This window comes from Wyeomyia smithii, chromosome 2 (assembly GCF_029784165.1).
Source record: "Wyeomyia smithii strain HCP4-BCI-WySm-NY-G18 chromosome 2, ASM2978416v1, whole genome shotgun sequence".
In the NCBI taxonomy this organism is placed as follows: domain Eukaryota; kingdom Metazoa; phylum Arthropoda; class Insecta; order Diptera; family Culicidae; genus Wyeomyia; species Wyeomyia smithii.
Window position 1 is genome coordinate 225069933 of NC_073695.1, and position 24252 is coordinate 225094184.

Below are 24252 nucleotides of genomic sequence, written 5' to 3' on the forward strand. Positions count from 1 at the left end.
GTTAACGAATTCCAAAAAGACATTAAAAAAAGTTAAGGTACAACGCATTATCTATCCAAACCTGCAGGATATCTTCTGTTTATTTACTTGGTAACAGTCCACATAGGTGTAACACAAACTACAAATTACCTAATTCTATCGGTATATTTCAAGTTCAAAGGTCCTGTTTCCAACCGTACTTTCCGTTATTTTTATAGTCCTTACCCTTGTCCTTGTCCTTGTCCTTGTAACCCTTGTCAGAATACTTATCAGATTTCTCGTATGCTTTATCATAGCTTTTGTCGGACTTTTCATACGCTTTATCGTAACCTTTGTCCGATTTTTCATAGGCTTTGTCTGTCTTCGCCGGAGGACAGTAACAGCACCTCGTTTGTGAATCCAAATAGGACTTACAACCAAGTGTTATTGTGCCTGTAAAAAGCATTTTGGCTGCCGCTTTACAACCTAAAATATTTGATTATTGACCACCCAAGAAGCATGTCAAAAGTTCACTCAAATACCTTTCACCACTAAATCACTGACGACATTTTTCTCATATGCATCACAATACTTGTACAGACATCGCTTAAAATCCAAATCACATAACTCCTTATCACTGTTGCATGTGTCATAGCAAATATCGTGGGCGTTGCAGCAACCCTCCATCTCTACCGCCGGTAGATATTCAGTGTCAATCTTCAACCCTAGAGAACCGCAACCGTCCGATTGCGGCATATAGAACTTATTCTTTGACGGTGTACCTCCTAACAATAAATTCATGTGATTATTTATCCGTGTTTCTTACATTGTCATTTTAAGTGGCTTACCTCCAGGACATTGGTAGACGCAGTTTTCTTCCACCGCCGCGTCGAACACTTCGTGCACAACTTTAAACTTTCTCGCAACATAAACTACGTTTTTAAGAACGTCTCCAAATACTGCCTCGGCTGCAATAAGTGCGTCGCGTAAGCTGGCTAACATATTCGATCCATATCCGGTATAGGCGTAGGTGAGAAAGGTAAGCGTATAAATCGCCACCTTCATGTATGGAACGTGCATTTTTGCCGCAACAGTTGATGGAGATTTTCTGCAAGCAAAAGAGGAAACAAACTTCACTTAGCGCTTACTGATTAAAAATCTGACGTGGTCTTCTAGCATCACTCATTACCTATATATTTTAGATATCACCAGGTTTGCAAGTTCAAGCGCAACAGAATACTTCGACAAAGTTGTTCAGACAGCTGACGGGTACTCGTTCATTCTCGAGATGTATTTGCTTAATAAAGTAAAAATTGTACGAAAGGTGACTATTTTTAGAAGAATTTATTTTGTACCCAAAATGCCGCTCCACGAACTCTCACAACTAAAGAAGCGTATCATACAAATTTCAAGTTTGTTTTGACGCAGCGCGTATATAAATAAACAAAACTTGTATGACGTTTACCAGACTTGTGTGAATTCGCCCAACAAGAAACGTACCCAACAAAATCGTGAAATATTTCATTTTGTTGGGTAGCTGGTTTTGTTGGTTTAAATCCGGATTTATATATGTTGCGTGATTTTACCCTCCAGAACTAAGCCAACAAAAACGAAATATTTCAACAGAAGAAAGCATAGAATGCAGCGCTAATGGTGGGCAGCACTGAAACTAAAAATGTGAATTAAACCAACAAAATTGATAAGCGATAAAACTTAACAACTAATCAATAGGCAAGATAGAGCAATATAATAAATTGGAAATGTCACTAGAATCCTAGAAATGTCGCAAAATATTGAGTTGTTCGGCCCAATTGACATTCCTAGTTACTAGGGTAGATATGGGAAAATTCAAGATTTTTCGATTTTTTCCCATATAAGCCTCCTTATCGCATATAGCAAAAGTCTGCCTACTGATAGAGAAATCTAATCGATTGGAGATGTTGACTAGGACCCTAGGCATGTTGGAAAATATTGAGTTGTTCGGCCCAATTGACATTCCTGGTCACCAGGGTAGATATGGAAAAATTCAAGATTTTTCGATTTTTCCCCATATAAGCCTCCCCCTTATCGCATATAGCAAAAGTCTGCCTACTGATAGGGAAATCTAATCGATTGGAGATGTTGACTAGGACCCTGGGCATATTGGAAAATATTGAGTTGTTCGGCCCAATTGACATTCGTGGTCACCAGGGTAGATATGGGAAAATTCAAGATTTTTCGATTTTTCCCCATATAAGCCTCCTTATCGAATATAGCAAAAGTCTGCCTACTGATAGAGAAATCTAATCGATTGGAGATGTTGACTAGGACCCTAGGTATATTGGAAAATATTGAGTTGTTCGGCCCAATTGACATTCCTGGTCACCAGGGTAGATATGGGAAAATTCAAGATTTTTCGATTTTTCCCCATATAAGCCTCCTTATCGTATATAGCAAAAGTCTGCCTACTGATAGAGAAATCTAATCGATTGGAGATGTTGACTAGGATCCTAGGCATATTGGAAAATATTGAGTTGTTCGGCCCAATTGACATTCCTGGTCACCAGAGTAGATATGGAAAAATTCAAATTTTTCGATTTTTCCCCATATAAGCCTCCTTATCGCATATAGCAAAAGTCTGCCTACTGATAGGGAAATCTTATCGATTGGAGATGTTGACTAGGACCCTAGGCATATTGGAAAATATTGAGTTGTTCGGCCCAATTGACATTCCTGGTCACCAGAGTAGATATGGAAAAATTCAAATTTTTCGATTTTCCCCCATATAAGCCTCCTTATCGCATATAGCAAAAGTCTGCCTACTGATAGGGAAATCTTATCGATTGGAGATGTTGACTAGGACCCTAGGCATATTGGAAAATATTGAGTTGTTCGGCCCAATTGACATTCCTGGTCACCAGAGTAGATATGGGAAAATTCAAGATTTTTCGATTTTTCCCCATATAAGCCTCCCCCTTATCGCATATAGCAAAAGTCTGCCTACTGATAGGGAAATCTAATCGATTGGAGAAGTTGACTAGGACCCTGGACATATTGGAAAATATTGAGTTGTTCGGCCCAATTGACATTCGGGGTCACCAGGGTAGATATGGGAAAATTCAAGATTTTTCGATTTTTCCTCATATAAGCCTCCTTATCGAATATAGCAAAAGTCTGCCTACTGATAGAGAAATCTAATCGATTGGAGATGTTGACTAGGACCCTGGGCATATTGGAAAATATTGAGTTGTTCGGCCCAATTGACATTCCTGGTCACCAGGGTAGATATGGAAAAATTCAAGATTTTTCGATTTTTCCCCATATAAGCCTCCCCCTTATCGCATATAGCAAAAGTCTGCCTACTGATAGGGAAATCTAATCGATTGGAGATGTTGACTAGGACCCTGGGCATATTGGAAAATATTGAGTTGTTCGGCCCAACTGACATTCGTGGTCACCAGGGTAGATATGGGAAAATTCAAGATTTTTCGATTTTTCCCCATATAAGCCTCCTTATCGAATATAGCAAAAGTCTGCCTACTGATAGAGAAATCTAATCGATTGGAGATGTTGACTAGGACCCTAGGCATATTGGAAAATATTGAGTTGTTCGGCCCAATTGACATTCGTGGTCACCAGGGTAGATATGGGAAAATTCAAGATTTTTCGATTTTTCCCCATATAAGCCTCCTTATCGTATATAGCAAAAGTCTGCCTACTGATAGAGAAATCTAATCGATTGGAGATGTTGACTAGGACCCTAGGCATATTGGAAAATATTGAGTTGTTCGGCCCAATTGACATTCCTGGTCACCAGAGTAGATATGGAAAAATTCAAATTTTTCGATTTTTCCCCATATAAGCCTCCTTATCGCATATAGCAAAAGTCTGCCTACTGATAGGGAAATCTTATCGATTGGAGATGTTGACTAGGACCCTGGGCATATTGGAAAATATTGAGTTGTTCGGCCCAATTGACATTCCTGGTCACCAGAGTAGATATGGAAAAATTCAAATTTTTCGATTTTTCCCCATATAAGCCTCCTTATCGCATATAGCAAAAGTCTGCCTACTGATAGGGAAATCTTATCGATTGGAGATGTTGACTAGGACCCTAGGCATATTGGAAAATATTGAGTTGTTCGGCCCAATTGACATTCCTGGTCACCAGAGTAGATATGGGAAAATTCAAGATTTTTCGATTTTTCCCCATATAAGCCTCCCCCTTATCGCATATAGCAAAAGTCTGCCTACTGATAGGGAAATCTAATCGATTGGAGAAGTTGACTAGGACCCTGGACATATTGGAAAATATTGAGTTGTTCGGCCCAATTGACATTCGTGGTCACCAGGGTAGATATGGGAAAATTCAAGATTTTTCGATTTTTCCCCATATAAGCCTCCTTATCGTATATAGCAAAAGTCTGCCTACTGATAGAGAAATCTAATCGATTGGAGATGTTGACTAGGACCCTAGGCATATTGGAAAATATTGAGTTGTTCGGCCCAATTGACATTCCTGGTCACCAGAGTAGATATGGAAAAATTCAAATTTTTCGATTTTTCCCCATATAAGCCTCCTTATCGCATATAGCAAAAGTCTGCCTACTGATAGGGAAATCTTATCGATTGGAGATGTTGACTAGGACCCTAGGCATATTGGAAAATATTGAGTTGTTCGGCCCAATTGACATTCCTGGTCACCAGAGTAGATATGGGAAAATTCAAGATTTTTCGATTTTTCCCCATATAAGCCTCCCCCTTATCGCATATAGCAAAAGTCTGCCTACTGATAGGGAAATCTAATCGATTGGAGAAGTTGACTAGGACCCTGGACATATTGGAAAATATTGAGTTGTTCGGCCCAATTGACATTCGTGGTCACCAGGGTAGATATGGGAAAATTCAAGATTTTTCGATTTTTCCCCATATAAGCCTCCCCCTTATCGCATATAGCAAAAGTCTGCCTACTGATAGGGAAATCTTATCGATTGGAGATGTTGACTAGGACCCTAGGCATATTGGAAAATATTGAGTTGTTCGGCCCAATTGACATTCCTGGTCACCAGAGTAGATATGGAAAAATTCAAATTTTTCGATTTTTCCCCATATAAGCCTCCTTATCGCATATAGCAAAAGTCTGCCTACTGATAGGGAAATCTTATCGATTGGAGATGTTGACTAGGACCCTAGGCATATTGGAAAATATTGAGTTGTTCGGCCCAATTGACATTCCTGGTCACCAGAGTAGATATGGGAAAATTCAAGATTTTTCGATTTTTCCCCATATAAGCCTCCCCCTTATCGCATATAGCAAAAGTCTGCCTACTGATAGGGAAATCTAATCGATTGGAGAAGTTGACTAGGACCCTGGACATATTGGAAAATATTGAGTTGTTCGGCCCAATTGACATTCGTGGTCACCAGGGTAGATATGGGAAAATTCAAGATTTTTCGATTTTTCCCCATATAAGCCTCCTTATCGTATATAGCAAAAGTCTGCCTACTGATAGAGAAATCTAATCGATTGGAGATGTTGATTAGGACCCTAGGCATATTGGAAAATATTGAGTTGTTCGGCCCAATTGACATTCCTGGTCACCAGAGTAGATATGGGAAAATTCAAGATTTTTCGATTTTTCCCCATATAAGCCTCCTTATCGCATATAGCAAAAGTCTGCCTACTGATAGGGAAATCTTATCGATTGGAGATGTTGACTAGGACCCTAGGCATATTGGAAAATATTGAGTTGTTCGGCCCAATTGACTGATAGAGAAATCTAATCGATTGGAGATGTTGACTAGGACCCTAGGCATATTGGAAAATATTGAGTTGTTCGGCCCAATTGACATTCGTGGTCACCAGGGTAGTTATGGGAAAATTCAAGATTTTTCGATTTTTCCCCATATAAGCCTCCTTATCGTATATAGCAAAAGCCTGCCTACTGATAGAGAAATCTAATCGATTGGAGATGTTGACTAGGACCCTAGGCATATTGGAAAATATTGAGTTGTTCGGCCCAATTGACATTCCTGGTCACCAGAGTAGATATGGAAAAATTCAAATTTTTCGATTTTTCCCCATATAAGCCTCCTTATCGCATATAGCAAAAGTCTGCCTACTGATAGGGAAATCTTATCGATTGGAGATGTTGACTAGGACCCTAGGCATATTGGAAAATATTGAGTTGTTCGGCCCAATTGACATTCCTGGTCACCAGAGTAGATATGGAAAAATTCAAATTTTTCGATTTTTCCCCATAGAAGCCTCCTTATCGCATATAGCAAAAGTCTGCCTACTGATAGGGAAATCTAATCGATTGGAGATGTTGACTAGGACCCTGGACATATTGGAAAATATTGAGTTGTTCGGCCCAATTGACATTCGTGGTCACCAGGGTAGATATGGGAAAATTCAAGATTTTTCGATTTTTCCCCATATAAGCCTCTCCTTATCGCATATAGCAAAAGTCTGCCTACTGATAGGGAAATCTTATCGATTGGAGATGTTGACTAGGACCCTGGGCATATTGGAAAATATTGAGTTGTTCGGCCCAATTGACATTCGTGGTCACCAGGGTAGATATGGGGAAATTCAAGATTTTTCGATTTTTCCCCATATAAGCCTTCCCCTTATCGCATATAGCAAAAGTCTGCCTACTGATAGGGATATCTTATCGATTGGAGATGTTGACTAGGACCCTAGGCATATTGGAAAATATTGAGTTGTTCGGCCCAATTGACATTCCTGGTCACCAGAGTAGATATGGGAAAATTCAAGATTTTTCGATTTTTCCCCATATAAGCCTCCCCCTTATCGCATATAGCAAAAGTCTGCCTACTGATAGGGAAATCTTATCGATTGGAGATGTTGACTAGGACCCTAGGCATATTGGAAAATATTGAGTTGTTCGGCCCAATTGACATTCCTGGTCACCAGAGTAGATATGGAAAAATTCAAATTTTTCGATTTTTCCCCATATAAGCCTCCTTATCGCATATAGCAAAAGTCTGCCTACTGATAGGGAAATCTTATCGATTGGAGATGTTGACTAGGACCCTGGGCATATTGGAAAATATTGAGTTGTTCGGCCCAATTGACATTCCTGGTCACCAGAGTAGATATGGAAAAATTCAAATTTTTCGATTTTTCCCCATATAAGCCTCCTTATCGCATATAGCAAAAGTCTGCCTACTGATAGGGAAATCTTATCGATTGGAGATGTTGACTAGGACCCTAGGCATATTGGAAAATATTGAGTTGTTCGGCCCAATTGACATTCCTGGTCACCAGAGTAGATATGGGAAAATTCAAGATTTTTCGATTTTTCCCCATATAAGCCTCCCCCTTATCGCATATAGCAAAAGTCTGCCTACTGATAGGGAAATCTAATCGATTGGAGAAGTTGACTAGGACCCTGGACATATTGGAAAATATTGAGTTGTTCGGCCCAATTGACATTCGTGGTCACCAGGGTAGATATGGGAAAATTCAAGATTTTTCGATTTTTCCCCATATAAGCCTCCTTATCGTATATAGCAAAAGTCTGCCTACTGATAGAGAAATCTAATCGATTGGAGATGTTGACTAGGACCCTAGGCATATTGGAAAATATTGAGTTGTTCGGCCCAATTGACATTCCTGGTCACCAGAGTAGATATGGAAAAATTCAAATTTTTCGATTTTTCCCCATATAAGCCTCCTTATCGCATATAGCAAAAGTCTGCCTACTGATAGGGAAATCTTATCGATTGGAGATGTTGACTAGGACCCTAGGCATATTGGAAAATATTGAGTTGTTCGGCCCAATTGACATTCCTGGTCACCAGAGTAGATATGGAAAAATTCAAATTTTTCGATTTTTCCCCATAGAAGCCTCCTTATCGCATATAGCAAAAGTCTGCCTACTGATAGGGAAATCTAATCGATTGGAGATGTTGACTAGGACCCTGGACATATTGGAAAATATTGAGTTGTTCGGCCCAATTGACATTCGTGGTCACCAGGGTAGATATGGGAAAATTCAAGATTTTTCGATTTTTCCCCATATAAGCCTCCTTATCGTATATAGCAAAAGTCTGCCTACTGATAGAGAAATCTAATCGATTGGAGATGTTGACTAGGACCCTAGGCATATTGAAAAATATTGAGTTGTTCGGCCCAATTGACATTCCTGGTCACCAGAGTAGATATGGGAAAATTCAAGGTTTTTCGATTTTTCCCCATATAAGCCTCTCCTTATCGCATATAGCAAAAGTCTGCCTACTGATAGGGAAATCTTATCGATTGGAGATGTTGACTAGGACCCTGGGCATATTGGAAAATATTGAGTTGTTCGGCCCAATTGACATTCGTGGTCACCAGGGTAGATATGGGGAAATTCAAGATTTTTCGATTTTTCCCCATATAAGCCTTCCCCTTATCGCATATAGCAAAAGTCTGCCTACTGATAGGGATATCTTATCGATTGGAGATGTTGACTAGGACCCTAGGCATATTGGAAAATATTGAGTTGTTCGGCCCAATTGACATTCCTGGTCACCAGAGTAGATATGGAAAAATTCAAATTTTTCGATTTTTCCCCATATAAGCCTCCCCCTTATCGCATATAGCAAAAGTCTGCCTACTGATAGGGAAATCTAATCGATTGGAGATGTTGACTAGGACCCTAGGCATGTTGGAAAATATTGAGTTGTTCGGCCCAATTGTCATTCCTGGTCACCAGGGTAGATATGGGAAAATTCAAGATTTTTCGATTTTTCCCCATATAAGCCTCCTTATCGCATATGACAAAAGTCTGCCTACTGAAATCGACATTCGTGGTCACCAGGGAAAATACACCCGAAATTGCGACTCCGTCGGTTGACTAGGCAACGCAGTCCTAGTAAAGGAGCATGTTAAAATCAATATACTACATACATCTATCATGAATTGAATACGAACCGGAAAAACCGGCAATGACCTAGCCGACGAAATAAGTACGACGATTTGGATTCTGCTGGATAAGCTAGAACCCCGCAACTTCGGCATCATTGCGCTCCAAGAGCTTTGTCGAAAAGGAAGGACAGTGCGAAATCATTTGAAATGGTTTATATTATCGAAATAGGGACATCATCGTCAAAATATTTATTTCGAAGTATCGTTGCTTTTAATATGTTGGTATTTAGATGCTTAACGTCAATTATTATGTAATGAGACAAGAATAACATAATTTTGGTAGGTTCAGGTTTCGAGGCATGGAAACTGGAAATGCTCTCATTCATGGATCTCATGATTCTGACAGATATTCGGGAACATATTTGTAATAAGTTTCTCTTTTGTCGATATCACTAGGACTATTTGGGCAGATAGTGCTCCCGAGAAAGCTCACCGAGCAAGAGACCGTGGATCTTGGATCACCGGGTCGGCTTGCTGCGGGGTAATCGGAGGGACTACGCGCGAAAAGTTGTGCAAAAAACTATTGGATTCCTAGGAGGTTTCTTTTGACCTTAAATGGAAAAACTGTTCATTCAATCTTTACTTTGTTTAATTACGTATCTAAGGGGGTGCGTGTGTGTGTGTGTGTGGGGGGGGGGGGTGGCGCTAGCGGATCACTCTTCTTCTCACGGTACGTACCGGCTACTTCGAAGGGTTCTGGTTCTGCTGGACTGCGTTGCTGTTGCTGCGATGCTGCGTTGCTGGTTGCGGGGGAGGGGGAAAACTCGTTGCTGTTTTACGCTGCTCTAGTATGATGACCAAAATCGCAATGGCGGATGCGTGGTTTGGCGGGGAAGCAGGTTCTTCAGCGTCTTCCTCTTTTGACTCAATCGATGGGCCACGGACGAGACCGTCTTGGCGCCACCGAGAAGGGTCCTCCTTTACTATCAGGGCCAGTTGTCCGAGGATTCCGCGGGCTCGTCGCTGCCCGGAACTCCTTTACGGTTAGACGTAGGCGGATTTCACCACCTAGGTTGACTCGTGTGAAGTGAGCGAACGACGAACGAATAAAATATTCGTTTTGGTGAAAAAACAGAAAAAAAGGTCCTACTCGGACATAAACTATTAGCACGTAATAGCTAAAGTGGGGTGGTATTCTTTACCTGAATGCACTCTTTCTTTGGCTGATATTCGGTACTCACTTAGCTTTTTTATATTTTTTTCTAAATCTCTACTCACTTGCTTCTTACACGAACGCTGCGGTACTTCTGATCGTTTGGCGGTTTTTCAACTCTTGATTTCCCTCCTTTCACCACCCACCATTTTCTTCCCTTTTCCTGTTACTTTTTGATTGCCCGGCGTCACTCTTTTTTTCAGGGTCGGCAAAATGCGCTCAAGGAGGCTTACCTTCCAATGTAGCTTCAGTTCGGTCACAACCTAACATCGAAAAGCTTAGCTTAGCTTGACTGACTGCACATATCAATGGTTGCACTACGTGATTGATCCGAATCAGTAAAATTGCACAGTGAATCAACTGAATGGGGCTGGGAGTCACCGACCATTCTCATTGTACAAGTTTTAGTGACTCAATACTTTAAAGGATCAATAACAACGCCGGCCACGTCCTTGCAATCAGGTAGGAAGAGGGTAGGGATGTTAGTGTGACCCTTGCTATTTGGAGACCGTTTTTATCTCTGCATCTCCACAAAGGTCACGGGAAGGAGGTGTTGTTAGTTGGGAAGGGTAAGTTGGATCAGGATTCAACTTGATAAGTGATGCGATCATACATTCACTCGTCGCTTTTGAAATATTACCGGTTTATTCTCCGTTCGGTCGGCTGATTAGAAATGCAAATTTGGTTTATTTATATTTGATAGCGGTTTAAACTAGCAGACATTAGTAATGCTGTAGGGACCTGTAGCCGGCCCTGGTCGATCCCTAATCAGCGTGCAGCTTAAGCGCCACTCCGTTAGGAGACTGCACGCCACGCTATGTTTGCCCGGTAAGACTCCCCTACGGGTCAGTCAAAGTTGCCATAAAGAGAAGGAATCAGGATCGGACCAGATAGGCTAATAAATTTAAGGCTCCAAAAGCGGGTAGAAAACCCTTCTATCAGCCGGCAGAAATTTTCAACACCTACGTAAACGCATAGAAAGCTTGCGGTAAGGAATCACCCATACCTTGATGATATCATCACAGGCAAAGTCGCTATTTGCCGCTAGACGGCGCAAACATCTCGAACAATGAGCTTTGCTCGGCATTCAAATTCCGCCACGCGGAAGACACAACGAACCGAACTACACGAATACGAATGACGTGAACATATTAGAACGTACTAGATCCTTCCAGTAAACACATTACATCATTTGTTTAACTAATCAAACCGATTATTGGAGACAACAAAGGACAGGTTTGTATTTTATATTACTAGCATGCTTTCATGTGTGTTGTATTGGTATAGAGCAAGATCGCGCCAAATCACCGATGGTCGAATATCGACCATTTTTGATTTGAATGAAACTTTGCACACGTATTTGGCTTAGCAAACTGAGCATTTTCCACAGATGGAGCGATTTTTTACACCCATGAGTTACATTCTAAAAGGGCGTATGCCTTTTGGCATAGGTTTTATTCGAAGCATTGTAGCCCAGAAACCGTTGGTCGTATAGAAAAACTGTCTGAGAATGAGTTGTAGGAAATTGAAAATGCACCATAAAAAATCACCATAAAATAAATCATCAGAATACAAATATTTTGAAAAATGTTTAAATTAGAATTTTCATAAAAAAAATATTTTTCATTTCTCCATCCTGGACTTTTTTTTTAAAGTTGCGTATTAACGTCAAGTTTCTTTAAAAAAAAATAAAAGAAAAAGAAACTCTTTTTTTTTAAATTGAAATTTAATGTTTATTTTTAATTTTTTTTGGTCAAAAAATTTTTTTTTGTACAGTGTATATTTTTTTAGGGTGCATTTTCAATTCCCTACAACTCATTCTCAGACAGTTTTTCTATACAACCAACGGTTTCTGGGCTACAATGCTTCAAATAAAACCTATGCCAAAAGGCATACGCCCTTTTAGAATGTAACTCATGGGTGTAAAAAATCTCTCCCCCTGTGAAAAATGCTCAGTTTGCTAAGTCAAATACGTGTGCAAAGTTTCATTCAAATCAAAAATGGTCGAATAAATTTTCGCGTATTTCAGGCGATTTGAAATGATTTTGCTCTATATGTTCTTAACTCTAGGCCTATCTTCTATTGTTCGTGTGCTTTTTCTCCCTACTGTGCTCGTGGACCCATGTGCTTTATATTTCAATCAGCTGCTTTATAATGAATCTGCAGTGACGTCACCGGCTAAAGCAAATGCTTGCACCCGGGTGTCTAATCTGGTAAGGTGGCGTTCATAAAAGTGGTTCTGTCATATTTGCGTGCACGCTAAATTATGCTCACCCTATAATTCAGGACACGGCGTTAGCATGCCGGTCACGGCCGACTTAAGTCGGGAAAATTATTACAGCATCTACAGGGCGTCCTTTAAGGAGGCCTCTTTGATAGAAAGAACGATACGACTCACCGAGACTGCTGCGACGGTCGCTGTTGTTGCTGCTATTGGTTGCTTCGCTGGATACTGCTACGGCTGGCTGCTGATGATGATGTGAGTTGCTTTGCTGGCTACGGCTGGCTGCTGGTGATGACGATCACATGTGGCAACGGGCGTGCGATCGGTCGGCAAACGCCGATGGGGGATGAACTGCGGCGGGGATAAACTCGCTTCCTTAGTGCCGCTTACAGGGAGATATCTCGACCTGAAACGGACACTAGCTCACCGGAGGGCTCCGGTCTACAGGATGTCACAAGATGATGCGGGTTTTGGGAATACCGCGTGTCTTGCGACGATGTAGCGCTGTAGGGAATTTCGTCCAATGGAAAAAAAACCAGTGCGCGGTGCGCCTTTCGCTGTCCCTTTCCTCTCGTTCGTCGTGCAGATTTACCTATTCTGAACTTTCTTGCACACGTTTTGTATTTTAGCGAAACTATTGCACACTTTATCGACACTTCGAAATCTAATTTAAAATAAAGAAATTTAATACAACTCTACTACGTTCACATTATATGACTTACTATTAGAAACTCAAAGGAAAAACGCGGACAACAGACACACGCGCGACACTTCCGAAATGCTTGGCGGACTAGTACGAAATGAACGAGCAATGTAAGTCCTCAGATAAGGGAAGGTGATTCCGTACGACTTACAGGAAATACGTAATGTCCCGCCAACTTCTTCGAGTTACTTCGGAAATCTACGATTCTTTTGGCTGTTTCATTTTGGAATCTTAAATTGGCTCTATCTGTCCCTTTCCAACCTTTCTTCGAGGTTTCTTTAGAGACTATCGTGCTAAGTGAGTCTGAACGGGATTGTGAGCGGCTGACACTTAGAGAGAAATTATGCGATGGGATTGCGACAAGTGTACCGAAATAGCTAGCCTACATCTTGGCGCCAGCAGTTATGTTGATTTCGAAGTTACTAATAAATGCTACGGCTACAGACCACGTGCGTGTGTGGTTTACTTCACTAGAGCACAAAACTGCTCAACAACCCGATTTTGAACCGATTCCAACCAGCGTACAAATGCTGTTTGGGCCACTTCCAGTTAGTGTTTATTAGTTTATTAGTTAGTGGTTTATTTCAGTGTTCTGCTGAATGTTATGCTACAAGATGTGGTTCTGATTTACACCGACGTACAACCGAAAGGTCGTTCGTACCACTCACAAATTTGTGGTGTTTACTTGGGAGGAATGCGTCATATCATATTCGATTTTTGTTTATTTTTTCGACCGTATTAAACCGACAAATACTAAATCTGTTGTTGGGACTAGTGTTGTCTAGTAATTATCAGAAGTGTATTAGATTCTACCAAACCAACAACAGAAGATGCTGTTGGTGCCAGGCACACGTGTGCATGGTTCGTAACAAAAAATACAGTGAGGTATTTTTTTTTTAATTTTCAACAAAGATTTTTTAAACGAAGTGGTTTTTTTCACCGTTTTTGTCCACGCGTTAAACAGCTGCCATGAGTAACAGACTACTGTAACAGTTAGATATTTTTACACATTTTCATTTCTACACGTGTGTTTACACTCTTATCTGTATCATCGGTGTAATGAATTACTTTATTCAATACAAAATTTTCTATATATTTTGAAGGGAAGCCTATATATAACGAAACGAATCGAAAAAATATTTGAATTGCCTAGTGTATCCGGAAGTATATCATCTACATTCACAATCATTATCTTTTTATGCCACGATAGCCGTCTCCAGTATTACGACGATATACACTGGCCTTGTCTTCGTTGACGCGGGAGAATATTCCTATGAAATTCAAAAACTTGGCAACATTCATGAATCCAAAGCCCAAATATTAGACAAAAGTGCTTCAACACTATTTACAACAAAAAATTCCCAATTTATCCTCGAAACGCCAAAGTAATCATGATTGGCTTTATATTTTTGAACTTGTGCCATAACGATCCTTGAACATATAACATATTTATCAAAAACTCTGCCTGGGAGCAGAGTAATTATTCAAAAGCTATAAAAGACATAAATAGGTATGGAGTTCAACATCAAGTTCGGTATTATATTGCACACAGATTCATCAACGCGAATGCACACAATTTCATACGATTAATATAATGTACAGCTCTTTATTCTTCATTCTCTAATGCAAGAAAGCAAGTAAAAAACAGCAATATCGTGTTGAGTTTCTCAAAATAGTATTCTCTACAAACTACCTTTAGACATTATCCTTCTTTTTTGCTTCCTTTAGCAATTAGCGACAGCGTGAAATTTTGAATTACTCAATAGTTTGAGGATCAACACTCGAGAAGGTATCGTTCATCTCGGAAGCAACCCCCAGGAGTTATTAATTTGGCCCTGATTTCAGCCCTTTCCGAACACTGTGCCACGTCCACCTCTATCGCGTGGATCGGCCACCAAAATTAGAAAAAATTCACATCAGAATAGAAGAATAAATAAAATAGTAGGAGGGTGGTATCCAACATACGACCGCACAGTTGACGTAGAACTACAATAGTTTTATATTTCCCTTTGAGGCTCTGTTTGATTTGAGCTCGTTTTACTTTTAGCACGGTTCGATTTTGGCACACATGTGCCAAAAACGAGCGATTATGTCTAATCACATTTCCTAGTTTTCTTAGTTCCAAAGAAGGGTATTTTGGTTCTTTATGTTGCCGAAGCGGATGACCGGAATCGGTAAAACGGTTCCTGGAATATGACCGGAACATATGCCGGTAATATAATGATCATGATCTAAGCAGTACTAAGCCTCTAATTACTCGGGTAGTAATATCAAGTATCTAGGTCGTCAGCTTCAATTCATCAAGCGACACCTCAAACGACTTGGAACTAAAACTATTTTATTGGTGGAAATATTTATGAAAAAAAAGTCATGAAAAGAGAATCGTTCATTTTTGGCATGGCTCTATCTTGGCAACAGGAAAATTCTGCCATGTCTTGTTTGGCAAAATCGAACGGGGTCTGTATTTTGATTATTTATTTGCAGCACTCTATTTTAGAAGAAAAAATATTCTCTTCAACATTGATGAATATCTTTCATTTTTTTTTCTGTGTGGACTCAGTACTGCGACCAGAGCTTAGATCTATTGTGATATTGCCCAGGTGTTTTCTGTACTCGCACACTTACACACTTAATATTATTAGCAGTAACACTATTGAAGTAAGTGATACGCTTATCATTCATATCAGTGCTTGTGTGTAGTTACCTTTCCGTTTCAAGCTTACTGCTCTTCTATACCGAGCCACTGTCCATCCTAACAATATCGCCTAGTTACAATTCCCTGGAGAGAACTTTCATATGTTACTCACACCAGTTTTATTATAATAGGGACTTTTTTTTTGATAGGAGGAGAGTCAACAGAGGTACTGCAGAATTCAAATTGAAGGGAGGGTACGTGGTGGGGAGCCTGGGAATAAACCCATGCTAAAGTCCTTTGACAACCAAATGGCCTGATCCTATTAAGATTCGAACCCACGACCACCCGCTTACCAAAGCGGACTCTGTAACCTTGCGGCTACGGAGCTCCCCAATACCTTTCATTCTAATACAGTCAATTTTCTTTAATCCGTAAAGACCCGGGACGGAACTTGTTTTTTGAAAATGCTCGTTCTCAGAACTGGAACGGCCGATTTGGAAAAACTTGGAATTTTATTCAAGAGGAATAGTTGCTGCTCTAAAGTACGTTTTTTCGTGGAAACCTGATTTTCTCAGTCTCTCACATTAGGTTTCAACTTAGCTCTTCAATTTTCAAGCTCTAAGTTTCTAGAGTAACGTCTTCTGAATTCAAAGATGGTGAAATTTTATTCTAGTATGCACAGATTTAGAGAAAAACGAGTTTGAATTCACTGAAGTATGAGTTCTTTTGAAAACTTGATTTTCTCCAAATCTGTGCATGCTTAATAAATCTTTAACCATCTTTGGATTCAGAAGACGTTACTCTAGAAATATAGAGCATTGAAATTGAGGAGCTAAGTTGAAACCTACCGTGGGAGACTGAGAAAATCAGGTTTCCATGAAAATACGTACTTTGGTGAATTTGAACTCGTTTTTCTCAAAATGTTTGCATGCTAAAATAAATGTTTAATCGCGTATGGATTTAGGAGACCTTACCGCAAAAATGCAGAGCTTAAATTTTGGAGAACGGTTTTGTTGTTTGAATTTTTATAAAAATACGCCACGTTCTCATAACTGGTAACTCCAGGTATCGATTTGATCCAGTCATACATTTTTTTTTATAATTCATATGAAACGTAGTTTCTGGTCAACCCCCTACAGCCCCTTAATAGTCCACGTTGTTTATGGTCGTCCCTATACTCACTGTTTTATCATATTATTCATGTGGATTATTCGTAGATGCGCTACTGTTTATTTAACAGGTATTAAATTCAACCTTTTGTTTTTGGCACAATCTCACCCCATAGAAGGGGTGAGATTAGCCCAAAGTTCATTTAATTTTAGCAAAATTATAGTTTATTGTAACTTAACCATATTTGCCGTAGTCGTTACCTAAACATTCAAGTGTGCACTGGCGTGATTTAGATCAAACTCATTGCCTAAATGTGTGCATTACAAGCTAAGGAACAAAAACATATCCTTTTTTGGATAAGGAGGCTTATATGGGGAAAAATCGAAAAATCTTGAATTTTCCCATATCTACCCTGGTGACCAGGAATGTCAATTTGGGCGAACAACTCAATATTTTCCAACATGCCTAGGGTCCTAGTCAACATCTCCAATCGATAAGATTTCCCTATCAGTAGGCAGACTTTTGTCATATGCGATAAGGAGGCTTATATGGGGAAAAATCGAAAAATCCTAAATTTTCCCATATCTACCCTGGTGACCAGGAATGTCAATTGGGCCGAACAACTCAATATTTTCCAACATGCCTAGGGTCCTAGTCAAAATTTCCAATCGATAAGATTTCCCTATCAGTAGGCAGACTTTTGTCATATGCGATAAGGAGGCTTATATGGGGAAAAATCGAAAAATCTTGAATTTTCCCATATCTACCCTGGTGACCAGGAATGTCAATTGGGCCGAACAACTCAATATTTTCCAACATGCCTAGGGTCCTAGTCAACATCTCCAATCGATTAGATTTCCCTATCAGTAGGCGGACTTTTGTCATATGCGATAAGAAGGCTTATATGGGGAAAAATCGAAAAATCTTGAATTTTCCCATATCTACCCTGGTGACCAGGAATGTCAATTGGGCCGAATAACTCAATATTTTCCAATATGCCTAGGGTCCTAGTCAACATCTCCAATCGATAAGATTTCCCTATCAGTAGACAGACTTTTGCTATATGCGATAAGATGTAGGCTTATATGGGGAAAAATCTAAAAATCTTGAATTTTCCCATATCTACCCTGGTGACCAGGAATGTCAATTGGGCCGAACAACTCAATATTTTCCAACATGCCTAGGGTCCTAGTCAACATCTCCAATCGATTAGATTTCCCTATCAGTAGGCAGACTTTTGTCATATGCGATAAGGAGGCTTATATGGGGAAAAATCGAAAAATCTTGAATTTTCCCATATCTACCCTGGTGACCAGGAATGTCAATTGGGCCGAACAACTCAATATTTTCCAATATGCCTAGGGTCCTAGTCAACATCTTCAATCGATTAGATTTCCCTATCAGTAGGCAGACTTTTGCTATATGCGATAAGGGGGAGGCTTATATGGGGAAAAATCGAAAAAACTTGAATTTTCCCATATCTACCCTGGTGACCAGGAATGCCAATTGGGCCGAACAACTCAATTTTTTCCAATATTCCTAGGGTCCTAGTCAACATCTCCAATCGATTAGATTTCTCTATCAGTAGGCAGACTTTTGTCATATGCGATAAGGAGGCTTATATTGGGAAAAATCGAAAAATCTTGAATTTTCCCATATCTACCCTGGTGACCAGGAATGTCAATTGGGCCGAACAACTCAATATTGTCCAACATGCCTAGGGTCCTAGTCAATATCTCCAATCGATTAGATTTCCCTATCAGTAGGCAGACTTTTGCTATATGCGATAAGGGGGAGGCTTATATGGGGAAAAATCGAAAAATTTTGAATTTTCCCATATCAACCTGGTGACCACGAATGTCAATTGGGCCGAACAACTCAATATTTTCCAACATGCCTAGGGTCCTAGTCAACATCTCCAATCGATAAGATTTCCCTATCAGTAGGCAGACTTTTGCTATATGCGATAAGGGGGAGGCTTATATGGGGAAAAATCGAAAAATCTTGAATTTTCCCATATCTACCCTGGTGACCAGGAATGTCAATTGGGCCGAACAACTCAATATTTTCCAACATGCCTAGGGTCCTAGTCAACATCTCCAATCGATTAGATTTCCCTATCAGTAGGCAGACTTTTGCTATATGCGATAAGGAGGCTTATATGGGGAAAAATCGAAAGATCCTGAATTTTCCCATATCTTCCCTGGTGACCAGGAATGTCAATTGGGCCGAACAACTCAATATTTTCCAACATGCCTAGGGTCCTAGTCAACATCTCCAATCGATTAGATTTCCCTATCAGTAGGCAGACTTTTGTCATATGCGATAAGGAGGCTTATATGGGGAAAAATCGAAAAATCTTGAATTTTCCCATATCTACCCTGGTGACCAGGAATGTCAATTGGGCCGAACAACTCAATATTTTCCAATATGCCTAGGGTCCTAGTCAACATCTTCAATCGATTAGATTTCCCTATCAGTAGGCAGACTTTTGCTATATGCGATAAGGGGGAGGCTTATATGGGGAAAAATCGAAAAAACTTGAATTTTCCCATATCTACCCTGGTGACCAGGAATGCCAATTGGGCCGAACAACTCAATTTTTTCCAATATTCCTAGGGTCCTAGTCAACATCTCCAATCGATTAGATTTCTCTATCAGTAGGCAGACTTTTGTCATATGCGATAAGGAGGCTTATATTGGGAAAAATCGAAAAATCTTGAATTTTCCCATATCTACCCTGGTGACCAGGAATGTCAATTGGGCCGAACAACTCAATATTGTCCAACATGCCTAGGGTCCTAGTCAATATCTCCAATCGATTAGATTTCCCTATCAGTAGGCAGACTTTTGCTATATGCGATAAGGGGGAGGCTTATATGGGGAAAAATCGAAAAATTTTGAATTTTCCCATATCAACCTGGTGACCACGAATGTCAATTGGGCCGAACAACTCAATATTTTCCAACATGCCTAGGGTCCTAGTCAACATCTCCAATCGATAAGATTTCCCTATCAGTAGGCAGACTTTTGCTATATGCGATAAGGGGGAGGCTTATATGGGGAAAAATCGAAAAATCTTGAATTTTCCCATATCTACCCTGGTGACCAGGAATGTCAATTGGGCCGAACAACTCAATATTTTCCAACATGCCTAGGGTCCTAGTCAACATCTCCAATCGATTAGATTTCCCTATCAGTAGGCAGACTTTTGCTATATGCGATAAGGAGGCTTATATGGGGAAAAATCGAAAGATCCTGAATTTTCCCATATCTTCCCTGGTGACCAGGAATGTCAATTGGGCCGAACAACTCAATATTTTCCAACATGCCTAGGGTCCTAGTCAACATCTCCAATCGATTAGATTTCCCTATCAGTAGGCAGACTTTTGTCATATGCGATAAGGAGGCTTATATGGGGAAAAATCGAAAAATCTTGAATTTTCCCATATCTACCCTGGTGACCAGGAATGTCAATTGGGCCGAACAACTCAATATTTTCCAACATGCCTAGGGTCCTAGTCAACATCTCCAATCGATTAGATTTCCCTATCAGTAGGCAGACATTTGTCATATGCGATAAGGAGGCTTATATGGGGAAAAATCGAAAAATCTTGAATTTTCCCATATCTACCCTGGTGACCAGGAATGTCAATTGGGCCGAACAACTCAATATTTTCCAACATGCCTAGGGTCCTAGTCAATATCTCCAATCGATTAGATTTCCCTATCAGTAGGCAGACATTTGTCATATGCGATAAGGAGGCTTATATGGGGAAAAATCGAAAAATCTTGAATTTTCCCATATCTACCCTGGTGACCAGGAATGTCAATTGGGCCGAACAACTCAATATTTTCCAACATGCCTAGGGTCCTAGTCAACATCTCCAATCGATAAGATTTCCCTATCAGTAGGCAGACTTTTGTCATATGCGATAAGGAGGCTTATATGGGGAAAAATCGAAAAATCTTGAATTTTCCCATATCTACCCTGGTGACCAGGAATGTCAATTGGGCCGAACAACTCAATATTTTCCAACATGCCTAGGGTCCTAGTCAACATTTCCAATCGATTAGATTTCCCTATCAGTAGGCAGACATTTGTCATATGCGATAAGGAGGCTTATATGGGGAAAAATCGAAAAATCTTGAATTTTCCCATATCTACCCTGGTGACCAGGAATGTCAATTGGGCCGAACAACTCAATATTTTCCAACATGCCTAGGGTCCTAGTCAATATCTCCAATCGATTAGATTTCCCTATCAGTAGGCAGACTTTTGCTATATGCGATAAGGGGGAGGCTTATATGGGGAAAAATCGGAAAATCTTGAATTTTCCCATATCTACCCTGATGACCAGGAATGTCAATTGGGCCGAACAACTCAATATTTTCCAACATGCCTAGGGTCCTAGTCAACATCTCCAATCGATAAGATTTCCCTATCAGTGGGCAGACTTTTGCTATATGCGATAAGGGGGAGGCTTATATGGGGAAAAATCGAAAAATCTTGAATTTTCCCATATCTACCCTGGTGACCAGGAATGTCAATTGGGCCGAACAACTCAATATTTTCCAACATGCCTAGGGTCCTAGTCAACATCTCCAATCGATTAGATTTCCTTATCAGTAGGCAGACTTTTGTCATATGCGATAAGGAGGCTTATATGGGGAAAAATCGAAAAATCTTGAATTTTCCCATATCTACCCTGGTGACCAGGAATGTCAATTGGGCCGAACAACTCTATATTTTCCAATATGCCTAGGGTCCTAGTCAACATCTCCAATCGATGAGATTTCTCTATCAGTAGGCAGACTTTTGCTATATGCTATAAGGGGGAGGCTTATATGGGGAAAAATCGAAAAATCTTGAATTTTCTAATATCTACCCTGGTGACCAGGAATGTCAATTGGGCCGAACAACTCAATATTTTCCAACAACATTTCCAATCGATTAGATTTCCCTATCAGTAGGCAGACATTTGTCATATGCGATAAGGAGGCTTATATGGGGAAAAATCGAAAAATCTTGAATTTTCTCATATCTACCCTGGTGACCAGGAATGTCAATTGGGCCGAACAACTCAATATTTTCCAACATGCCTAGGGTCCTAGTCAACATCTCCAATCGATTAGATTTCCCTATCAGTAGGCAGACATTTGTCATATGCGATAAGGAGGCTTATATGGGGAAAAATCGAAAAATCTTGAATTTTCCCATATCTACCCTGGTGACCAGGAATGTCAATTGGGCCGAACAACTCAATATTTTCCAATATGCCTAGGGTCCTAGTCAACATCTCCAATCGATTAGATTTCCCTATCAGTAGGCAGACTTTTGCTATATGCGATAAGGGGGAGGCTTATATGGGGAAAAATCGAAAAAACTTGAATTTTCCCATATCTACCCTGGTGACCAGGAATGCCAATTGGGCCGAACAACTAAATTTTTTCCAATATTCCTAGGGTCCTAGTCAACATCTCCAATCGATAAGATTTCCCTATCAGTAGGCAGACTTTTGCTATATGCGATAAGGGGGAGGCTTATATGGGGAAAAATCGAAAAATCTTGAATTTTCCCATATCTACCCTGGTGACCAGGAATGTCAATTGGGCCGAACAACTCAATATTTTCCAACATGCCTAGGATCCTAGTCAACATTTCCAATCGATTAGATTTCCCTATCAGTAGGCAGACTTTTGTCATATGCGATAAGGAGGCTTATATGGGGAAAAATCGAAAAATCTTGAATTTTCCCATATCTACCCTGGTGACCAGGAATGTCAATTGGGCCGAACAACTCAATATTTTCCAACATGCCTAGGGTCCTAGTCAACATCTCCAATCGATTAGATTTCCCTATCAGTAGGCAGACTTTTGTCATATGCGATAAGGAGGCTTATATGGGGAAAAATCGAAAAATCTTGAATTTTCCCATATCTACCCTGGTGACCAGGAATGTCAATTGGGCCGAACAACTCAATATTTTCCAATATGCCTAGGGTCCTAGTCAACATCTCCAATCGATGAGATTTCTCTATCAGTAGGCAGACTTTTGCTATATGCGATAAGGGGGAGGCTTATATGGGGAAAAATCGAAAAATCTTGAATTTTCTAATATCTACCCTGGTGACCAGGAATGTCAATTGGGCCGAACAACTCAATATTTTCCAACATGCCTAGGGTCCTAGTCAACATTTCCAATCGATTAGATTTCCCTATCAGTAGGCAGACTTTTGTCATATGCGATAAGGAGGCTTATATGGGGAAAAATCGAAAAATCTTGAATTTTCCCATATCTACCCTGGTGACCAGGAATGTCAATTGGGCCGAACAACTCAATATTTTCCAATATGCCTAGGGTCCTAGTCAACATCTCCAATCGATTAGATTTCCCTATCAGTAGGCAGACTTTTGCTATATGCGATAAGGGGGAGGCTTATATGGGGAAAAATCGAAAAATCTTGAATTTTCCCATATCTACCCTGGTGACCAGGAATGTCAATTAGGCCGAACAACTCAATATTTTCCAACATGCCTAGGGTCCTAGTCAACATCTCCAATCGATTAGATTTCCCTATCAGTAGGCAGACTTTTGTCATATGCGATAAGGAGGCTTATATGGGGAAACATCGAAAAATCTTGAATTTTCCCATATCTACCCTGGTGACCAGGAATGTCAATTGGGCCGAACAACTCAATATTTTCCAACATGCCTAGGGTCCTAATCAACATCTCCAATCGATTAGATTTCCCTTTCAGTAGGCAGACTTTTGCTATATGCGATAAGGGGGAGGCTTATATGGGGAAAAATCGAAAAATCTTGAATTTTCCCATATCTACCCTGGTGACCAGGAATGTCAATTGGGCCGAACAACTCAATATTTTCATTATATTGCTCTATCTTGCCTATTAATTAGTTGTTAAGTTTTATCTCTTATCAATTTTGTTGGTTTAATTCACATTTTTAGTTTCAGTGCTGCCCACCATTAGCGCTGCATTCTATGCTTTCTTCTGTTGAAATATTTCGTATTTGTTGGCTTAATTCCGTAGGGTAAAATCACGCAGCATATATGAATCCGGATTTAAACCAACAAAACCAGCTACCCAACAAAATGAAATATTTCACGATTTTGTTGGGTACGTTTCTTGTTGGGCGAATTCACACAAGTGTTTACCAGCTGCTGACGAGCGCGGCGTTACTTGGACTGAAAGGTAACACTTCGCGTTTCATTGATGCACTAGTGTTAGTTTGGTCATTTTGCTCTTTAAACGGGGTCCTTTAAATTTGTTCGTTGGTAATTAAAATGCAATACCTATACTGTTTCGACAGTTTTTCGAACTCAGTGATATTATTTTATAAGTTTTACAAATTATAAAAATATTTTATATCAAAGTTTTCGAATAAAGTTTGTTAAAATTTCACTTTTTCAAATGAATTAATAAATGAATAAGCTACTTTTGTACCTTAAATCTAAAATCGATTAAAATCCATATGAAACAGCTAATTCAGGGTGGTTAGTGGATTTCCAATTTTAAATTCCCGATTTT

At 40.0% G+C, this 24252-nt stretch overlaps 1 protein-coding gene across 1 annotated transcript; it reads right to left on the minus strand.

Annotated features, from left to right (window-relative positions):
• Positions 1-47: 47 nt before the first annotated feature.
• On the minus strand, positions 48-1396 carry LOC129725008 (group XIIB secretory phospholipase A2-like protein). The gene is made up of 4 exons (XM_055680370.1): positions 1148-1396; positions 807-1066; positions 501-743; positions 48-444 (listed from the first exon to the last, which is right to left on the minus strand). The coding sequence occupies exons 2-4, from the start codon at positions 1036-1038 to the stop codon at positions 155-157; spliced, it is 765 nt and encodes a 254-aa protein (XP_055536345.1). The 5' UTR covers positions 1039-1066; positions 1148-1396; the 3' UTR covers positions 48-154.
• Positions 1397-24252: the final 22856 nt, after the last annotated feature.

Bases quoted from the DNA above. Each gene is read 5' to 3' on its own strand.
- LOC129725008 (XM_055680370.1), bottom strand. From the start codon at position 1,038: ATGCACGTTCCATACATGAAGGTGGCGATTTATACGCTTACCTTTCTC. The intron at 744-806 runs GTAAGCCACTTA...ATTTATTGTTAG, and splicing joins CGTCTACCAATGTCCTGGAG to GAGGTACACCGTCAAAGAAT. The intron at 445-500 runs GTATTTGAGTGA...CAAATATTTTAG, and splicing joins CAGTGATTTAGTGGTGAAAG to GTTGTAAAGCGGCAGCCAAA.